This window comes from Bos javanicus, chromosome 11 (assembly GCF_032452875.1).
Source record: "Bos javanicus breed banteng chromosome 11, ARS-OSU_banteng_1.0, whole genome shotgun sequence".
Classification (NCBI taxonomy): domain Eukaryota; kingdom Metazoa; phylum Chordata; class Mammalia; order Artiodactyla; family Bovidae; genus Bos; species Bos javanicus.
Window position 1 is genome coordinate 68,822,081 of NC_083878.1, and position 19,041 is coordinate 68,841,121.

Below are 19,041 nucleotides of genomic sequence, written 5' to 3' on the forward strand. Positions count from 1 at the left end.
TCATCAGTGGGCAGAGTGGAAGTGACTTTTAGGGGTGGAGGCGAGGATGATTACTTCTGGCAACTTCCACAGCCAGGTGTCATTTGCCTTGGGAATCCGTACTTCCCTTGTATCCCCTGTTCTGTCACACAAATAAATCACTAGCCACTGGGAGGGAATTGAATGAAGAGCACTTCCTGTCTCACTTTTGTCATTGATGGAAGGATCTTTTCTAAGGTGTTTTTCATCTTCGAGTGAGTAAGTTGTTCAGTCATGTGACCCCATGGACTATAGCCCACCAGGTTCCTCTGTCCCTGGAATTCTCCAGGCAAGAACACTGGTGTAGGTAGGCATTCCCTTCTCCAGGAGATCTTCCCAATTCCAGGGATCAAACCTGGGTCTCCCGCATTGCAGGCAGATTCTTTACCATCTGAGCCACCAGGGAAGCCCGTTTTTCATCTTTAGTTCTCTAGAATTTAGATGGCTTTGCTGCCAGGCTCTGGCAAGGGAAAGATGCTTGAGGAACTGGGTGGGGAGAACTGAGCTGCCCTCTGGTTCCTCCCACCCAGCACCTGGCCAGGCCTTGGTCCCTCTGCCCATCCCTGCCCAAGTTCCTGCATTAGCCAGGGGAGGGGGCTGGGAAGGTGCACATGAGGGCACCCAGAGCCAGGCAGAGGCACAATGGGGTGGGCGATAGGGGGAGGGAGAGAGTCGTGGTCTTGATGAGTTAGGGCACTTTTCTCACTTAAGGACAGAGAAAAGCCCTGAACACCAGTTTCTCTTCACTGCTGCTGCCACGAGTCCTTGTATATTTATGAGACTTAGGGCCTCCTCTTTCCTTTTGGGGCATCCTCCTGCCCCCTGCCTCCCATGGGGGCTCTGGAGCATGGCCAGTTTATATCTTGATTCTCCTCGCTGTGGCTTTTCGTAATAATCTAGATTTAGAGGAGCAATCTCTCAGATTAAAGCGGTGAAGAAATTGGATGCTGGGGCCAGATAGATATTCCCACTCTGTCCTTACCAGCTGTGTGACATCTGGGCACCTCTTCACCTCTCTGCCTCAGTTTCCTTTTCTGCATAACAGGAATACTGTTAATAACAGCTTCAGATGATTGTCGCAAGGAGTGAAGGAGTTCAGGTGGTTAAAGGCCTTGGAACAATGCCTGGCACAGAGTGAGCCTGGACGGGCGACAGCACGTGCCATGAGGCACCTCCAGCCCAGGAAGACAGTAGGGTTCTAATGCCATGGCTCCCAAGCTTGAGTGGACATCAGAATTGGAGGGCTTGTCAAAACACAGTTTCCTGGGCCCCATCCCCACATATTCCAACTGAATACATCTAGAGTAGGGCCCAAGAATTTGTGTTTCTAACAAGTCCCCAGGTGACAATGAGTCTGTGCTAGCTCCAGGATCACACGTTGAGAACCAGAAGTGAAGTGTGAAGTATGAAGTTTTGGTCGCTCAATTGTGTCTGACTCTTTGCAACCCCACGAACTGTAGCCTGCCAGGCTCCTCTGTCCATTGGGATTCTCCAGGCAAGAATACAGGGGTGGGTTACTATTTCCTACTCCAGGGGATCTTCCTGACCCAGGGATTGGGCTTGGATCTCCTGCACTGCAGGCAGATTCTTTACCATCTGAGCCACCAGGGAGACAGTATCGTCACAATTATCAAGCTCCAGATTCCAAGAGCGGCTGCTACGTGCCAAGCAGGGTGCTAAGCTCGTTTCCTGTGTTTCCTGCGGCTGAGGCGGTTGTGCTGGTGGTTCCATACTTCCTGAAGGTCTCCAGCTAGTGAATGGCAGATACACAGACACAGCACTTGAACCCAGACACAGCACTTGAACCCAAGATGGCCTGACTCCAGAATGACTAAACTCAACTGTCAACCAGCCTCAGGTCTTCATTCAGCTGGCATTTATGGAGCGTCTGATAAATGCTGCCTGCATAGAGCCCCGTGCAGTTCAGAAAGCAATTTCAAATACATTTCCTCATTTCATACACACAAAAGCCTGTGAAGTAGGTCAAGTATTAATATCGCCTGCCTTTACAAGGAAAATGTAATTACAGATGGAAATGAAAGCTGGGAGCTGCCCGGCGTCCCGCTCAGGATCGCACACTGGTAGATGGTGGAGGCCGCGTGGCCTCCCACGCTGCCGTAACCAGCCTCCTCTCGGGGGGGCTGGAGAGGGGGGCGGGGGGAGCTGTGGTTAGGGTGCAGTGGGCAGAAAGTGTAGACCCTGCGGGCAGCTACCTTCTGGCAGAGAGTGAGCTGTGGATAGGAAACCCATTTCCTGGATAATTCCCGGGCTCCAGTGACTGGGATGTGCCTGTGAGACGAGCACCCACTTCCCTGTGAGACTGTGAAAGGAAGGGGCACAGAACAGCCACAGTGGGGTTGAAGTAAGGGAAAAACCGAGCCATGGAGAGAAAGGAGGACTGGCTTGGCTGCAGAGGGGCTGGTGAGGTGTCCTGACAGAGAACTGGTAAGACCAAAGGAAAGAGGGAGGTGCAAACCCCCAGGGTCTGTGTGGCAGGGATGAGGGTAGGGTGTACAGAAGAGAGGACCCAGGGGGACCACCCGGGGACCTGAGCCAGGTCCCCGGGGCTGGACTTGACCTTTCTCCTTCTCCAGCCACCCCAGGTGCCCAAAGCCCCTGCCCATCTCAGTTCCTCCCAGCCCCGAGCCACTTTTTCGGCACCGCCCCCCACCCCATCACTCCAATTGCTCTGTTTAGAGGAGCAAAAACCAGCCAGGTGTTACCAGGAAATAGTCTAATTAGCACTTACTGCTGACAATTTCATTCTTTTTTTTTTTCTTCTTCCTTTTTTACACTCTGGACATTTTTTATTCGCTAATCATCTCTCAGTTCAACCAGCGCAGAGCTGCACGCGATTTACCTTTTGATGTTCACAGAAGAGAACTCTTGAATTTCAAAGAGCGGGCAGGGATTCAGGGGGAGGGGGACGCAGATCGCGTGAGAAGCTACAGCCGTAATCAAACCTCATTAGAGGGTATTCTTCCAGCAAGTTTTCCTTCTCTCTCTGCCTCCCTCTCCCCCTACCCTCTGATTGGAGGGCTGGTTGTTGAGTTTGGCGTGTTTGCTTTGGATGATGGTGGTGAGGTTCCCCTCGCACCACCTCCTGCTCTCCGGGTGTTCACCTTCCAACAGCAGTGGGCTCAGGGGCTGGGGTTGGGGTTCCTCTCTCCACCTCACTCTAGTTGCCATGGTGAGAATTAAGGCTTCATAAATAAAGGTAGCTCCAGGGGAAGTTCTCCTCCTGGGAAGTCTCTGCATCTTGCTTTGAAAGGACGGCTCACCAGAAACAGGGCTTGGTGAGCACCTCTGCCAGGCCTATCTGAACCCCTCCCCACTACACACGGGGCTCTGGGTATCCTGTGGCAGGTGGCACGGCCCAGGAGTGTTTCCGAGGAACCGCACGGTTTGGTGTGTTTAGAGAAGCAGGATGCAGCCATCTCAGTAAGGACTGAGCCTCAGAATAAACACGGAAACCTAGTCTTGCCTGGAGGCAACAGATTCCCAGCTCAGGAAGGGAGATGAAGTCAGTTCAAAAATCACCACTGATCCAGAAAACAGTAATAATTGTTACAGCTTTTTATCACTGATATCAGCAGACGCTGTGCTGAATGCTTTAGAAACTTTCCCCTTTAATTCTCCCTACAGCCCTATGAATGATGGGTACTACTCTCATTATCCCTGTTTCACGGATGGGAATACTTTACTGCACAGAGCAGGAAAGTAACGTGGCCAAGTTCACACAGCTTGTAGTAAGTAGCTCCTAGACCACAGCTGCTGAGGGCCGGGTTCACGTCTCCCTCGATCCGCATCACGTACGCAGTGCCTAGCACAAAGAAGGTGTGCACTAAACATCCTTGGAGGGAACGGTCATGGGCTAAGGTGCAGCTGCACTCTGGCAACACAGAGAGTAGCTTGACAAGGCCACTGCCCCTGGGAGGTGACCATCTGGACGGGCCAGGAAACCAGCCCTCAGAGTCAGGCCGCCGTGAGAGATGCAGGAAGCTTCAGATACAAACGGCTGAGGGATCCCGGAGGAGGAAGCAATTCATTCTCACTAAGTGGATTGGAAAGCTGTTAGAGAGGAAGTGACATTTGAATGGGTCCTTGTAACAGACAAGGGGCATCTCACACTGTGACAGCAGTAGGGGAACCGGCCTCAGTTGTAAGACGCAGGATGTCTCCAGACAAAGGCACTGGGCGTGAGGAGGCTGGAAAGGGGGCTGGCTCCAGCCTGGGAAAGGCCTTGAAGAGCGGGCTGAGGGTTTGGGGTGTAGATCGTGGGGAGCCTTTTTGTCAACTTCTCTATTTGCGTTAGTGAGGGAAGTTGCACGATTGAAGATCAGATCTGTGCTTCAGACAGCTCACTCTGAAGGTCACAGGAGGATGGCCTGGCAGCAGGTCAGGCTACTGCAAATAAACAGGCAGTGGTCTGTTCCCTGGTGGTCCAGTGGTTAAGAATCAGGCTGCCAGTGCAGGGGACACGGGTTCGAATCCCTGGTCCAGGAGAATCCCACATGCTATGGAGCAACTAAGCCCGTGCGCTGCAGCTATTGAACCAGCTGCACTCGAGAACTTGTGTTCCCCAGAGAAGCCACCATAATGTGAAGCTTGTGCACCACAAGGAAAAGTAGCCCCTGATCATCACAACTAGAGAATGCCTGCCTGCAGCAAAGGAGACCCAGCACAGCCAAAAACCAATGAATAAAAAAATTTTTTAAATATGTGTTTAAAAAACCAGGCAAAAGAGGTTGAACCAGAATGGAGGCATAAGAGGTGAAGGTGATCTGAGTGATATTTTCAAGGAGAACCAGCACATTCTGGGTCACTGGTGTGATTCAGGATTTCGGGGAGAGGGAGGGTTGTTGAGTGTGACTCTGGAGCTCTGGGTGCTAGGTGGGTGCTGTGATATTCACCAAGACAACGCAGAGTTGTATCCCAGTGGCTCAAAGGTGAGCATGTGACCGGAGAAGTTTTTGGGTTGCTTAGAGTCTTTATTCTTCAGATACAATGGCGTCTACTTAAAGCTCAAGTTGATACGTAGATTTGACTCCAGAAGTCGCAGTGATCTTTCTTCTTTCCATCTCACAGCATATTAAACCGCACCCCTATGAATCTCATCCAGGAAATCATATTAGTGGATGACTTCAGCAATGACCGTAAGTACCACGGTTGTCCTGTGCTATGGACACAAGCGTCTGTTCCCAGGCTCTGTGTCGCGGGCAGAGGTGAACCTGCAAGTTCCCTGGGGATGGAGGAAAGCCTGGGTTTGTCGTAGGTGTGGAGGACATGGAGTGTCCTTGTGAATCAAGAAGTACATGAACCTTACGTTAGGGAAACAGTGTCTCAGGTCCTCTGCTATGAGTCTTTGAGGACCTAACCAGATCTGAATTGTAGATTCTTAATGGGGTCGGTGGGCTTCCCAGGTGGCGCTAGTGATAAAGAACCCGCCTGCCAATGCAGGAGACATAAAAGATGCGTGTTTGATCCCTGGGTTGGGAAGATCCCCTGGAGGAAGATACGGTAAACCACTCCAATATTCTTGCCTGGAGAATCCCATGGACAGAGGAGCTTGGTGGGCTACAGTTCATACGGTCGCAAAGAGTCAGACACGACTGAAGCGACTTATACACACATGCAATGGGGTTGGTATGTGTATGCGTGTGTCTCACTGCCCCCAACCTGTTGATGCATTCCTGGACTTGAAGAGACACTGCACCTTCAAAGAGCCCCCGAGCCCTGAAGCAATACCCGTGAATAGAGATTCTCGACTCCTGTGCTCTGATAATCCACCAGCATGAGCCAAGGTCACCTACCCTCTTCCTCTCATTCCCATGGCAGGACTTGTTGGGGAACAGGGGGCTCTCTCTTTGGGACATCCCATCACTTGGCCATGACATAGTGAGCAGCTGCCTTCCAACTTTCCAACCACTGGTCATTACCCATCTCCTAGCTATCCTGCCCAAGAACCTGGGTCCCACCCAGGTTCACAGTCCAAGTCCACCTTCCCCGAGAAAGGCACGCGGGAGTTTTCAGATACCTGTGTGTTCAGTTTGACAGGGACGATCATTGCAGAAGTGTTGTTACACTTCAGGTATGTAGTGCTCAGGTGTGTAGGAATCAGGTAGTGCTGATTCCTGTCCAAGAGCTGTCATCACAGCCTGGGTGCCGCTGCAGGCAGTCAGCCACATCCAGGCAGAACCGCTTCTTAGTGGTGAACCAGGGGAAGCAGGTGATGGCCTCTGGGGACAGCTCTGAGTCCCAAGGGAGTGGAGTCTTTCCATACCAGCCTTGATGCTGAAAGTTTGACATAGGAGCCAGTACCACACAGGGGTCTACTGTCGGAAGGCTGGAAACCCACACACCTAACATAGCCTTAGGAGCTTGGGAGTTATGCACAAGTGGGTCATGTACCAAATTCAGGGTGATCAGATCAGACTTGAGTTCTGAAACTCAGTGATCTGCTCTCCCTTCCCAAGTGTGGAAGGGGTTGGAGGCAGGGAGCCACTCATCGTGTCGGGAGGTAGCTGGTACTCAGGCTGGAGATTGGGAACACTGCTGAACTTACTTAGAAGCAGAATAGCTTCAGTGGTTAGAGCATCACCTCTGAAGCCAGCTGCCTGGCTTCAAATTCTAGACCTGTCACTGGCTCACTTACTAGCTATGTTCCTTGGGCAACTTATTAGCCTCTACATGCATCAGTTTCCATATAGAATGGAGATAACAATAACATATATATGGTTTATATGAGGATATAAATGTGTTGATACATTTGTGTGCTTAGAGCAGTACCTGGCTCTGAGGAAGCCCCTGTAAGTCTTTGTGGTCACTCCGTAGAGTCCAGAACTGAGCAGAGAAGCTAAAGTTTGGTAAAACCAGTGAAGCAAAACCACAACTTATGATAATGGAGTTCAGAGCCAAGAATTGGTGAGCCAGAAGAGTGCTGGAGCAGGCAGGCAAGCCAGGACAACCCAGGCTGAGTGCCTAGGATGGGTCTCTTGCTCAGCCCCACACATTTCCCCCATTTGGAGAGTTGAACCAGCTCTGTGTGATGGATATACTGGAGGGATACCCTGATAAATAGGGTCTCCTGTATTGAGTCCGTGAGCTGAAAGGAAACGCCATAGTTTGTCTCATCCATTCTCCGGCCTCTCAGCATCTTTTTCCTAAACCCTACCAAAGTGAACAAGACTCCCACCTCATGTTTCAAATAAGCTATAGAAAAGGAGAACTGTCCCCAGGTGACCATCTGGCAGTGTTCTAGCAAGTACGCAAGTGCCAGTGTGTGACTACCTTCTCCAGAGGCCCCCTTACAGCCACCTTGCAGAGACCGGGCCATACTGTATGTGGCTAGCCATGGTCAGTCAGCACCTTCCAAAGCCCACAGTACCCTGGAGTCAGGACAGGGCAGTGTGGTTGGGGGTGGGGACGAGAGGCAGGGTGCCTCACCTACTCTGCTGGTTCACCTCCAGCCCCGGGCGCTCAATCACGTGACCTCTTGTCTTTGTAGCCGAGGACTGCAAACAGCTCATCAAACTGCCCAAGGTGAAGTGCTTACGCAATAATGAGCGGCAAGGTAGGTCTGCACTGTTGAGTGGGCCTGGGGCAGGGAGTGGGGACACGTTTGGGTGTGTGTTCAGTGTGGTCTCCTTGGATGATGGAGCGGTGGGGGCACTCCTTTGGCCGATTGTCCCTCCTGCAGGTTTGGTGCGGTCCCGGATCCGGGGTGCTGACATCGCCCAGGGCACCACCCTGACTTTCCTTGACAGCCACTGTGAGGTGAATAGGGACTGGCTCCAGCCCCTGCTACATAGGGTCAAAGAGGTAAGTGAGGTGTGTTCCGTGTCCCCCACTTTCTCCAGCTCAGCACTTCATATGTACCCACAGCCCCTTGGGAAGTGGAGCGGGGGGCAGATTGCAGTGCACATTTTATGGATGAAGAGACTGAGGGAGAGCGGCCTGCCTGGGGTCACGCAGCAGACAGTGGTGGAACAAAGCCCAGGATGTCTTCTTTGCCTCACAGTGTCACCTACAGCAACCCTGCAGGCGGGGCACCAACAGCCGGGACATGACGCACACAGCTTCCTGGGCAAGACAACGGCCCGAATCAGTTTTTCCCAGATGTTAGAAGGTTCCGGAAAGGGAGCCCCGATGAGTGCCATTTGTGAAAATGAGGCAGAAGAATTAACAGGGCCTCGTCACCCAGTTCCCGAGGCCGCCATTGTACCTCCAGCCATGTCACTTTCAGCCAAAGACCAAGACACAGGGGGCTGGATGCCAAGAGACCCGAATTCCTTGCCTCTGTCTGCCCTTATGTCATTCTAGAACTCTGTCTGCTTCCTCTCTCTGTGTCTCTTATTCTTCTTGAAAGTGAAAAAAAATTTTTTTAATTCGCCCATCAATATTTTATATCCCCCGAAATCTATCCACCCTCCACCCCTATCTACAGAAGGCCCTGCATTTTTAGATGCCAGTGTCTGTGACTGGCATTCATGCTGCTCATTATCCCCCCGAGTTACTGACTCTGCAGCTGCTCTGTGAAGTGGGAGGCCAGGTATTTTTTAACATATCCATTTCACACATGAGGGTACGGCTTCAGGGACAATGACATAACTTGGACTGATATTCCCTAGCTGGTACCACCAGCCCTGAGACCTTCAGTGTCGCCTCAACAGCATCTCCTTTGTGCTTTGTGCTGTGGTTATTTCCCTTCTCACTCTTCGAGGTGACTCCTTGACTCCTACCTGCAAAATGACAGTGTCAGGCAATGGAAGAATTGAGACACGTGAACTGCTCAGAATACTAAGAAATCCTTTCCAACTTTGTTCACCTGATGAGAGAACCTAGCTGGATGTACAGAGTTCTCACGCATGAGCCTGGATGTTACAACCCATCCCATGGCCACTTTCCCTAAAGTTGGGAGGGCTCATATACATGTGTGATGGTGAAGAGGTCTGGATGGAGACATGGTAGGTTATGAGCAGACCAGTCTATTGAGGGGCCTCACCAGGCACTGGAGGCCCTTCCAAGCTCTCTGTCCCTTGTGCTCCATGTGTAAATGCAGCCAGCCTCCCGGGTCTAATACTCTTCCAAAGTTGGGCTGTTCTCTCCCGCTGACTGTGTCCCGACATTCCCAGTGCTTCATCTCCCACCAAGTCCTTCCTGTCCCTGGATGCCCTTCCCTTCCTCTTTACCACCCCTTGCTCTCCAGGGCTCATCTATGTCTCCTCTCCTCCAGGAAGACTTTTCTGACTGTGTGGCCAGCTAGGATCACTCCCAGAAAGAATTGTCCCACAATTTCCTTTTCTGGGTTTAGCTCTCTCTTTCTTCTAAAAGATTGCAAACCCAAAGAGGGCACCAGTCACCTCCTGGTGATCCTAGAGTAAGTGTTTGGAATGATAATAAGAAACTAGATGCAGTGGGAAGTGATACACTTGGAATAGAAGGAAAATGTGCTTGCTTCCTGACTATAAATTAACAAACAGGTATTTATTGAACACTTGTTTTGGGCAGGGTTTTGAGGAAGAATTGGGGATGGACCACATAAAAGGAATCTACATCCTGCTTAAGTTCCCCAATCCAGAAGCTCTTCAAACCATGTCATTTAGGGTTGTTATGGAGACTTCTTTACATAGTTGAGCTCAGTCTCTCCTCTCCTTGGGGGTGGAAAGAGGGGAGGTCAATGGGGAAAGAAATGTGAGAGGGCTGGGGATGGGGCTGAAGTTTCCAGCCGTTTAATCAGAGGGTTGGTTCCTCTATAAACCAGCCTCCATCTTCAGAGAGTCACCTCATTAGTATAAACTTAGATATAATGAAAGAGGCTCATTATGAGAAGAAAAAAGGTTCCTGTCACCCCAAGTGAACGTGAAAGTGTTAGCTGCTCAGTCATGTCCGACTCTTTGTGACCCCATGAACTGTAGCTTCTGTTTGGATTTCTGTAGCTTGCTGAAATTCCTCAGGCAAGAATACTGAGGGGGTTGCCATTCCCTTCTCCAGAGGATATTCCCAACCCAGGGATCAAATCCAGGTCTCCTGCAGGCAGATTCTTTAGCTTCTGAGCCACCAGGGAAGTCCCTCCTGTCACCCCAATTAGTCAGGAACTTCCAAGAGTTTTAAGAGGAACAAAGGCCAAATATATTTCTTATTATATCACTGCACAGTGTATATTGCATTTTATCTATCCACTTATCTACTAATGGACATTTGGGTTGTTTCTGCCTTCTCACTGTTGTGAATAATGCTGCTGCGAACATTCATGTGCAAGTTTTCCCCTGAGTACCTGCTTTCAGTTCTTTAGGGGACATGCCAAGGAGTGGAATTCCTGGGTTGGTGGTGATTAAGCGTGGGATCTGTGTCCCACATCAAAGCTGATGTGTCCCTGCAGGATGTCATCCTCAGGCAGCCTTAATGAACCTGGAGGCCCTTCCTTTCCCTGTGGCTCTGAGCCCACCTCAGAAGCCCTCTTTGAAAAATGTCCTCTTGTGCATCCCTGGCTAGCTTTACCTGCACAGCCATCCTCCTGTAGGAGTCATAGAGCCCCAGGAGTGAGCTCAGCTCCCAGGGCTAAGCTCCCAGTCCCCATTGCTGTCTGACCTAACGCTTTCATAGTGGAGGACTGCTCAGACAAACTCTGACTGTGGTCCCGCCCTGCCCCTACAGACCCCGACTCTTGATGATGAGACGGTTCTGCTGAGACACCCCTTTCTGGATGGGGAGTGTGGGTGTGTGTCAGCCTCTGTTTCCATGTCTTTGGATGTGTCTCATCTCAGAGTAAGACATGATTTGATCTTGTGAGCGCAAGTGGAAATTTTCAGCTGTAATTGGAGTTGGGGATTTTCGAAAATAGAGATAAGAGAGAGGCTGGGTTTGAGCTGTCAGAAGCTGTCCTCAGCTGGTGTTTTCCACATGGAAAATCTCCTTGATTTCCCTTCCTTCCCTTCAATTACTTGATGATACTTGAAGCAAGCACCACGTTGTTGGGTTTCTTTAAACAGAGTCTTCTTCCTTCTTCTCCTTATCTACATATTCCTTTAGTAGGAAAAAAAAAAAGATTTTAAGAAATTTCCATCCCAATAGCATTTGGCAAGTTGATATAAATAATGGCTTACATAAGCTTCAAAGCCCTTTCCCATGCTTTCCTCTCTTGTTTCTTCCAAAAGCCCTGTGAGGAAGGCAGGATAGTTTTGCAAATTATAGATTGTTTTTGCTTCATAGATGAAGAAGCAGAGCTCCTCAGAGTATGCTGCTTTGCTTTAAGGTCAAATGTATCCTGCATGGCAGAACCAGAATAGGAACCCAGGTCTCAGGCCCTGCTCCTGCTCCCCTATCCCTCCCTCCAGGCTAACAGAGACCCCGCACTGTCGTCCTCTACTCTCCTGTGCACCACCTTCCCCAGACAGCAAGGCCTTAATCATCTCTGTGCCAACCACAGTCCCTAACCCATAGTAGCTGCTCCAGTAATGCTGGCGGATGCAATGAGTGAACAGTCATCTCTGGAAGTCCCTTGACTGCCCATTCACAACGTGGTTTTGATTACGGTGGAGAAAGAAGAGACATAACTAGAAGGGTGATTGATGGCCATTGGCTCTCAGTGGGGGTTGGGGGTGGGCTTGGATTTGTGTGGGGGAGAGGGCAGGGCCTTGTTCTGGATCTGTCAGGAATTCCACCAGATGCTGCTGAAGCTTACCTGTGGAACTAGCCTTGAAGATATAGCCACTTGGGCACACAGGCAGGAGCCTGTGGGGATCTGAGCATCTTTATGGAGAATACATCCATCTCTGGAGAAGGCAATGGCACCCCACTCCAGTACTCTTGCCTGGAAATCCCATGGATGGAGGAGCCTGGTAGGCTGCAGTCCATGGGGTTGCTAAGAGTCAGACACAACTGAGCAACTTCACTTTCACTTTTCACTTTCATGCATTGGAGAAGGAAATGGCAACCCACTCCAGTGTTCTTGCCTGGAGAATCTCAGGGACAGGGGAGCCTGATGGGCTGCTGTCTATGGGGTCGCACAGAGTCGGACACGACTGAAGCGACTTAGCAGCAGCAGCAGCATCCATCTCTGAGCCTACAGAAGGCGAGGCCATGTTGCTCAGCCATAATTGGCCCACCTGCTCTGTCTCCAGTGACTGACAGTGTCCTCAGAGGGAGTTCATAGTTGCCCTCTTTCATCCAGTGCCAACTGAACACCTGCTGCCCAGCAGGCTCTGGACTGGGGGGTGGGCAGGGGCTGCTGGGGAATGCAAAAATGGAGCAGATGAGACCCCCAAGGTCGTTCAAGAAGCTTGTGTCCTGGCTTTAAGAGGTCATGTCTAACATCCCCTGCAGCTCTCTCTTAAGGTCTTGGCTCCACACATCATTTAGCCCTAAACATCCCTCTCTGCCTAACTGGCCCTCCATTGTGTCTGAACCAAGAAGTTGCCATGACTAAGTTGTGATGGGAATAATAGAAGGATAGAAATGCTCTGAGAGAGCTTCTCAGGTAGCGCTAGTGGTAAAGAACCTTCCTGCCAATGCAGGAGATTTAAGAGATGCAAGTTTGATCCCTGGGTTGGGAAGATTCCCTGAAGGTGGGCCTGGCGGCTTACTCCAGTCTTGCCTGGAGAAACCCATGGACAGAGGAACCTGACAGGTTATGGTTTATAGGGTCACAAAGAGTCGGACATGACTGAAGCTAGTTAGCACGCATGCATGCAGAAACCCTCAGAACTCACAGGAGAGTACCCAAGAGCCTGTCGTAGCCCTAGAGGCTGTGCCCATGGGTGGCTTCTGGGGAAGTCTGTGGCTAGAGTAAGCAACCAGCATTTTATTTTGCATTTCACTTTCCAAATATTGAGGAGAAAGTTTTTAGAAAACCAAAACAGGATTTCAGTTTGGGGTTTCTAAGACCATCCTCATGTTCAATAATTCACTAGATATGCATGGTTACTGTGCATTACCACAGAAGGATATGGATTAAAGTCTGCAGCAGGAAAAGGTGCATGGGGAGAGTTCCAGGCATGATCATCCTAGAGCTGGTGTGTGGGCAGCACTTGATTCCTGCCACCAGGACATGTGGCAACATACATGGAGAACTGCCAAACAGGGAAGCCCACCTCAGCCTTGGTGTCCAGGGTTTTTATTGGAGGTCAGCCATGTAGATGTGACTGATCACTGTCACAGTCTCCATGCCCCTCCAGAGGTTAAATTGAGTTGGTACCACATGGCCCAAGGCTCTCACCACAAATCTCCTTGTCAGCAGAGTCTGATACAGCCCAGGGCTCCCAGGTAAACAGAGACACTTATAAGCAGAACAAGTCAAGGGCTTAGAAGATACCTCTTAGGGGCTGGGCAAGGGCTAAGGCAAGGGCTAAGCATATCTCTAGGTCAGTCCTTTGCTGCACAAGGACCTACCTAAGGATTCGGTGAAGCTGCAGAGGCCAAACTCAGCAGACAGAGGCAAAAAGAGGACTTTGTCAGCCCCACAGAAGAAAGTCAGTCTCTGAACTTCTGAGAACATTTCAGATTTCAAGTCAGGAGTGGGGTGTGTCTCTGTGTATATAGTGGTGTGGGTGGGGGTGGCTGTGTGTGCATGCAGTGTGTGTACACACTTGGACACACGATGGCAGTGGCCCCAGAGCACTGTGGCAGCCAGTCAGATACGACACTGACTGTGCTGGAAGCATCTGTGCACATCCTAGAGGGGGAAGCGATGCACTGAAAATGAGCATTTCCTTCCACGGGAGCCAGTTGGCTTCAAAGGCACCTTGTCACTCTCAGAATGAGTCCTGTATGGAACCTGAGGCTAGATTAAGTCTGTGAGCATCAAGGCAGGTACTCAATGATTCTGAGCTTAAAATAAGAAGACAGCCTCATTTAGGGGAGAGATTGAACCAGGAAATTAAATCGCTGCAAGAGAAACAGAAGTGCCTGCCCATGCTGACCAGGACAGGGAGGGGCAGAGGACTGGAAAAGTGGTACTGCCTGGCTGGTCCAGGCCTGTTGGCTCTTCCCAGCTCTGGGACTCTCATTCATCCTGCCCTTGGGGCCCAGTTTCCCCTCCTCCACATCAGTATAGGCGTGTTCACCCAGCAGTAAAGTGAAAGAAGTGAAAGTGAAGTTGCTGAGTCGTGTCCGACTCTCTGTGACCCCGTGGACTGTAGCCCACCAGGCTCCTCCGTCCATGGGCTTCTCCAGGCAAGAATACTGGAGTAGGCTGCCATTTCCTTCTCCAGGGGATCTTCCTGACCCAGGGATCGAACCCAGGTCTCCCACATTGCAGGCATATGCTTTAACCTCTGAGCCACCTGGAAGCCCCAGCAGTAAGGAACCTTTTAAAACTACGTGTAATGCCTTGATGGCCCCTGAGAACCGATAGATTGGTCTTGCACATTTTGAAACTATCCCCTTGATGACTTTGCTGCTTATCAGCAGGGTAGCCTGGGGGAAAGAGCAAGTGATGAGGCTGGAAAGCTCATTGTTGTTTAGTTGCTAAGTTGTGTTAGACTCTTTTGTAACCCCGTGGACTGTAGCCCGCCAGGCTCCTCTGTCCATGGGATTTCCCAGGCAAGAATGCTGGAGTGCGTTGCCATTTCCTTCTCCAGGGGATCTTCCAGACCCAGAGATTGCACCTGCATCTCCTACAGTGTGGCTGGCGGATTCTTTACCACTGAGCTACCTGGGAAACCCAGCAGAAACTAGATACAGGCCTGTTATTGATGGTCTTGGATGCTGGGCTAAGGAGTTTGAACCTTATTTTCAAGGCAGTTCAGGTTTTTAGCTGTTGAGCTTCAGAGTGAGATTTGAAAGTCAACTGTGTCAGCCACCTGTAGAATGACAGGGAAAGGGGTGAGAATGGGGAGGGGGCGGGCCAGGAGTTCATTGCCATTGCCTTGTACTCCAGGGGTGAGGGGATAAAAGAGAGGTTCCATTCAGAAGAGTGGTTTTAGAATTACAGTCAGCAGGGTTGATCCAGTTGATGGGCAGAGGTGGGGCTTCTTAAGTTCGTGCTGGAGAGGAAGGGGGACATGTTGACAGAAGTAGGGAACCAAGGGAAGGAACGTGTGCGGGGAGGCTGGTGAAGGCACCACTGCGGTGCTTTGTGAATCCACATGGAGGGGTGGCTGGTGTCCTGGATCTGCTTGAGTCGGGAAGTGAGGAGCAAAGTCGGGGCTGAAGTTACGGACTCGAGTATCACAGGTGACGAGTGAAGTTAAGAATCTCTGGCGATGCTATTCTCAACTTGCCCGTGAACCATAGGCATAGAAAGTTAAGTACTGGGAAATTCCCACTGTGAGGGGAGCTGTTGAGGTCACCTTCCCAGCTGACTGTGTCCACTGCCTCCTGAGAGCCCCGTGACACTGAAGGGCCCCCTTCTTCCTGATGTCCGTTTCCTCAGTGAGCAGCACACTCCAGCCAGCCTCCCCGTGTCCCCACCATGCCTAGATGGCCATGAGAAGGCACCCAGGAGTAAAGGAAAGGCTCTTAGCATTGTAGGCATTGTGGAGAGGTCACAGTGTCTGATGGCCCACTTTATACATGACAAATGTTGAAATGCAGAGGGGGAAGTGCTTGGTCAAGGCCCTGAAACCAGTCTGCGGCCCTCCCTGACCCCGCCCCCCCCATCCCAGGCCTGCCTCCCTGATGCCCCCATCTGAGTGAGGGCCTTGTCTTCCAGGACTACACGCGGGTGGTGTGCCCCGTGATTGACATCATTCACCTGGACACCTTCAACTACATTGAGTCGGCCTCAGAGCTCAGAGGGGGTGAGTGGGGCCAGCCAATGCCCTCGCCCAGAGGGACTTTTTCCTCCTAGTCATTGATGCCAAGGGAGAGAGAAGAAAGGTCTCCTAGTGGTTTTTCTGGAGCCTCCAGCCCTGCATCCTGTAATGTCAGTAGCTGCAGGGTGGCCCTGACCACGGGGACTGTGCATGGAAGGATCAGAGAGGGGGCAGGTCACCCCAGGGCCTGAAGATGGGAGGGAAGCAGGGCCCCCCTCCGCCCCGCCCTGTGGGGCCTGCATTGTTCTGACACCTTAGCACTGGGTGTCTCTCTCTCCTTGAGGCCCACCACAGTTGTGCCCAGGGCTGAGCACTGGCTCCCAAAGACCGACTGGGGGTGATTCAACCCCTCACAGACCTGCTTACACCCCCAACTCTCAAGACTCATGACCAAGGGCCTCACTCTGAAATTGTCCATCATGTCCCCCTTGGGTACCACTCTTGGGGTCTCTCAACTCCCACTCTGTAGCCTCTGCTCTTCTTCCCTAAGTCCACCAAGAAGAGAAGGCTCAGAGAGGCAGGAGGGGCTGGAGAAAGAGAAGAAGCAGTGGAAGGGAAATCAGGCAGCTCTGTTGCCAACCAGCCTGGGTGAGACCTCTTATCCCAGGACCATCTGGGAAGCTGGATATGTTCATGAGCCCGAATGAGCAAGCTTTGCAGGTACATCAGAGAGACTGAGTCAATCATGTGGATGCTGTGTTTCAGGGTTTGACTGGAGCCTGCACTTCCAGTGGGAGCAGCTCACACCAGAGCAGAAGGCTCGACGCCTGGACCCCACTGAGCCCATTAGGTGAGTCAGGGCAAGGGTGGGGTGGGAAGATTCATTACCACTTGGCCCTTCCCTCTGTCATGTGCTATAGGGAAGCTGTCCATAGGAGAGGCTCAAAAGATTGGCCAGAAACCAAGAGGACCTTTTGCCAGGCCAACAGCACTTTTGCCCTTATTTTAGGAGGTTTCTGTCCTCGTGGAGATTTCTGCTAGAGGGGTGGGGGCTGGCGGAGACCTGTGCTGAGGACTGGCTCAGCATCATTCACATCTGCCATGATGTACTTACGTGCGTGTGTGCTAAGTTGCTTCAGTCATGTCCGACTCTTTGCAACACTATGGACCATAACCCGTCAGACTCCTCTGTCCATGGGATTCTCCAGGCAAGAATACTGGAGTGCGTTACCATGCACTCCTCCAGGGGATCTTCCTAACCCAGGGATCAAACCTGTGTTTCTTATGTCTCTTATGAACTCCTAAGGTGGGTTCTTTACCACTAGCACCACCTGGGAAGCCCTGATGTACTTACACTTCCTGCTAAATGTTGGAGGGTTCCACGTGGTCCCAGTTGAGCCTCTGTCAAGGGGAAAGAAGGTTCCTTAGCCTCCAGGTCCTGGATGTCAGGATTCAGCCCAGGAGGGTTGTCAGCCATTGCTATGGGTAGGGGCTGCTGTCAAGGAGTGGCCACTGCTACGTGCTCACACACATGACTGCTGTGTCCCGTGTGAGAACACCACAGGGGCGTCAGCTCTGGGCTGCTTGTGTGGTGCTGTAGATGGCCCTGTCCTGATCTACATTCTCACCTCCAGCCCTCACTGTGACCCACAGCACAGTGGCCTGATGGCTGCCTGGGGTTCGGGCCCATCTGAAGGCTTGGCCGTCCATGTAATGGTCTCAGCATCCTGTGTGTGGCCTTGATATTCCTAAGACTGGAGAGTACGCGTGTCCCAGGCCTGTTGGGAACCTCCAAGCCAAAACTTATCTGTCTCCAGTGGAGCCTCAGGAGGCCAGCAACTGCTTGAGGATGTGGCGAGAAGACCAGGGAACTAGAATTGCTCCTTCTGGGGAAATGCCGAGATGCCCTGGGCTCCTGGGGGGCACCTCTGCATCTGGGGGCCTGCATAGAATAAATGTCCTATCATTCTCATTGAACTGTGTGTGTAAGTTGCTCAGTCACGTCCGACTCTTTGCCACCCCATGGACTGTAGCCTGCTAGACTTCTCTGTCCAAGGAATTCTCCAGACAAGAATACTGGAGTGGGTTGTCATTCCCTTCTCCGAGGGATCTTTCCAACCCAAGGATTGAACCTTGGGTCATCCGCATTGCAGGCGGATTCTTTACCATCTGAGCCACCAGGGAAGCCCTTTCAATGAACTAACTTAAGTCAAATAGAGACCTAAAGGGCTATGAAGAACTGAGTGGTGACAGACAGACAGTGGAGATTGGGAGACCCCTGCAGTGGAACCTCTGTCGCAAGCACCAGCTGGCCCCTCCTCCCTCCTCCAGCCTTCACGATCTGGAGTGATGCTGAGAGGGAGATGGGAGCTACGTGGCACACCAGATAGTGCCCTTGTTCCTCGAGGGAGAGCAGGACCTTCTGATCATCCTGAGGGCCATGCAGCACAGCAGTGCCTCGGGTACTCGCTACACTCCCTGAGTCACCTGATGCAGCAGTAGGCCGAGGCAAGGACAGGGTGGCTCTGGTTTCCCTTCTCTGTCCCAGGGGTGGGCTTCTCAGGGCCGGTTCTCTTCCTGTGGGAATATCTCTGCTCAGCAGAGGACAAATGTTTCCAGTTGTCAGAGGACAGCAGGATGTCATGGCATTGGGAGACCAAGCTTCTGACCTGCTCCGTATCAACTGACTGTTTGACATAAAGCCCCCTTCTCTGGACCCGCTGAATGAGGGGCCTAGTCCCAGGGGCTCGCCCTCCACCCCCAGCCCAGATACCCGTCCTTGTGCTCATTGAGTTGTTTGACTGGATTCTGCAGCCCTTTCTATTCCAAGTAGCTTCTTTGGAATCTCTCTCAGCAGTCAAGGAGAGGGGAGGTGGGGAGGGTCCCCAAGGAAAGAGAATGAAGATGAAGGCTGCTGCAGCAGAGCGCCACAGGCTGCGTGGCTTAAACCATAGAAATGTGCTGTCTTGAGTTCTGGAGACCAGAAGTCCAAGTTTGAGGTGTCATCAGGGTGACTTCCTCCTGAGGGCCGTGCCGGACCCCATCCTGGGCTTGCAGAGGGCCACTTTCTCTCTGTGTCTCCTCACCTCATCTTCTTTCTGTGCATGTCTGTTTCTGTGACTGAGTATCTCCTTTTATAAGGACACCAGTCCTATTGGATTGGGACCAGCCCCATGACCTCATTTTAGCTTTATCACCTCTGTGAAGACCTTTTCTCCAAATAAGGTCACATTCTGAGGTATTGGGGGTTGCATCCGTGCTAAGTTGCTCCAGTCGTGTCTGACTCTTTGCGACCCCATGGACTGTATAGCCCACCAGGTTCCTCTGT

General features: G+C 51.6%; 1 protein-coding gene across 1 annotated transcript in view; it reads left to right on the plus strand.

Annotated features, from left to right (window-relative positions):
• The window catches only part of GALNT14 (polypeptide N-acetylgalactosaminyltransferase 14), a 215,545-nt gene that overhangs the window by 164,368 nt on the left and 32,136 nt on the right, over positions 1-19,041 (plus strand). Inside the window, exons 4-8 of the mRNA XM_061432922.1 lie at positions 5,107-5,174; positions 7,526-7,591; positions 7,718-7,839; positions 15,671-15,758; positions 16,479-16,563. Of these exons, the coding sequence (XP_061288906.1) occupies positions 5,107-5,174; positions 7,526-7,591; positions 7,718-7,839; positions 15,671-15,758; positions 16,479-16,563 (429 nt within the window). The remainder of the gene's footprint in view (positions 1-5,106; positions 5,175-7,525; positions 7,592-7,717; positions 7,840-15,670; positions 15,759-16,478; positions 16,564-19,041) is intronic.